This window comes from Kryptolebias marmoratus, linkage group LG16, assembly GCF_001649575.2.
Source record: "Kryptolebias marmoratus isolate JLee-2015 linkage group LG16, ASM164957v2, whole genome shotgun sequence".
NCBI classification, from domain to species: Eukaryota; Metazoa; Chordata; class Actinopteri; order Cyprinodontiformes; family Rivulidae; genus Kryptolebias; species Kryptolebias marmoratus.
In genome coordinates this window covers 5832318-5834617 of record NC_051445.1, presented here as the reverse complement: position 1 = coordinate 5834617, position 2300 = coordinate 5832318, and the positions used below count along the sequence as shown (strand labels likewise).

At 37.9% G+C, this 2300-nt stretch overlaps 1 protein-coding gene across 1 annotated transcript; it reads right to left on the bottom strand.

The window, feature by feature from the left end:
- Positions 1–793: 793 nt before the first annotated feature.
- Positions 794–1822, bottom strand: LOC108240334 (hepcidin antimicrobial peptide). Its single transcript, XM_017423722.3, has 3 exons — positions 1525–1822; positions 1347–1424; positions 794–1186 (listed from the first exon to the last, which is right to left on the bottom strand). The coding sequence occupies exons 1-3, from the start codon at positions 1609–1611 to the stop codon at positions 1082–1084; spliced, it is 270 nt and encodes an 89-aa protein (XP_017279211.1). The 5' UTR covers positions 1612–1822; the 3' UTR covers positions 794–1081.
- Positions 1823–2300: the final 478 nt, after the last annotated feature.

The window sequence follows — 2300 nt, the reverse complement described above, 5'->3', positions numbered from 1 at the left end:
ATGTACATGCAAACGCTTGGTCTTTCTACAAAGGTAACAGTCTGAATTTTAAACCTCAGCAGTCAAAATTAATGTAACTACATCTAGTATGTAGTTTTTGAAATTGGAACATACAGAAATCAAACAATTTCTTTTTTTATGTTGCTGTACACTGCCATTTTCACACTATAGTATTTACATTTGAAACCCCGAGCAGAATCTACGAGGCTCAGTGTTCAAATCTAAGTCAGTCGGGCTCGAGGGTGGGTCGCCACCAGTTACACACGTTTCAGTTTGAAATTCTGATGGTAACAATAAACATCTTATGTAAAAGGAAATGATGATCATCTGCTTAATTCTGCTGGAGCCTCTCTTCATTCCAAATAAACTTCACATTTATTTTTTATCTTACCTGAATAAAATACCCGGTCTTCAAAATATATTTTAGGAAAGCCTTAACTCAGAACATAATGTTATTGTGATTGACATTATGTTTGGTATTACTTGATTTAAGAGTTAGAGAAACAAAAAAGGGACAGAAGGAACATTGTGTAATCTGACTAAAAACACTTATTATAATTGAAGAATTTCAAGTGTTACTAAACTTTATTGTGGCAACACAGTAAATTGTCTGAACATGTAAGTTTTTATGCTACTGAACCAGTTCTGGTTTTATCTGTGCAACTATAATCAAATCTCACTCAGAGCTTGTAGTTTTTATCTTAAGATCTGAGTAAAATAAAACTGACATTAAATAACATCTAAATCAGTTTCTGTTCTTTGTCTAAATATGAACAACACAAAACATATTGAGTCAAATGGAAATGATTTTATTTAGTGTCAAAACGTTATTTCAATGAAAAAACTATGACATTTAATGTTTTCTTAAAAAAAGAAATTTACATACCACTCAGTCTATAAAAAGGGTTTAAAAAATGAAATATACAAAATAAATATAAAAAAGAGTAGCTCTTCATTTGTTGAATCATTATTTTTAAAACTGTTAACATAAATGAAAGGAGAGGTAAAGAAAAGGTCATTTCTTGAAGTGAGACCAGAAAAAAAGCAATAAGTTAATGATCAGTGGTTGTTGCAGGAATCCTCAGAACTTGCAGCAGTAGCCACAGCCCTTGTTCTTGCAGCAGTTGCAGCAATAACGGCACATAGAGAGATGGCTCTGGCGCTTTTTCCTGATGAGATTTGGCATCTGTGGGATAGACAAAAGGCATGACAAGGTGTCATTAGCAGCATTTCATTCTCTTTGTGTTTGAGAGAGCAATGGGCTACTCCATTGGGGAAAACACATCCCCTTAAATTTTAATTTGCTCTTGGTAATTGGCTTAATTCATTCAGTCAATTGAACATACCATCCACGATTCCATTGACATCTCTTGATGTGCAGCAACTGGAGTGTCATTGCTCCCTGCCTCCTCCTGCTCTTGGACCTGTTAATAAATTATGCACATTTAAGACCCATACCTCTTCTTTGTGACAAAACATTTACAACTGATAAGGAAAGGAAGTGAGTTTAAGTCCAATTCTTACCCCAGTGAATGGGACGGCAGAGCTCTCCAGAACACAAATAAAGGCGAGCACGAGTGTCACTGCAACTGCAATGCTGAATGCCTTCATTTTAGTTGGGTTTGGTTAATGAATCCTTTGAAGATTAGAGCTGATTAGTCTTCTTTCTCATGAGTGTCAGGCCACCGATGAGCACCCCGATGTCCTTAATTTCTTCTTCAGCTTCAGTGATGGATAGTGGATGTCTGGGTGACTGGATTCCTTCAGATGTTCCTCTGATCCTTGTCAGCTCTTTGGTGTCTGATAGTTGAGCATGCAAAATGTGTTAGTATTTATACACACATGGACCCAGTCTTGCCTCATCACTGCAGGAGGCCCTGCCCATTCCTGGCAGCAGTTACCTAACTCCACTGGGAAAGTTTTGACCTCCTTATTCCTCTTCATCATTCTGTAGTTCTGCAATACTGGAGGAATTTCTCTGATCTTTTTTTTAAAGTGGGCCCTTAATGTCTGTCTTTTATAGAAAAATACTTTCTGCTGAGATAAAACATAATCCCACACAGGCCACTAATTTTTGCAGTATATGTGTGCAATACGTACTCTGTCACAGGGACCTTTGCCGGAGCAAACCTGACAGGAGCACTGGAGATTACCCAGCAAAGGCCGACACGGCACAGGCCAATCTATTCCACGGCTGACTGAGCTGCACTCGGTTAAACCCGGGATATCCTTCATGACAGAGAAGTGGCCACTTTGGAATATCCATGGCTCAGTCTAAAGGGTGTAATTACAACCTCTCA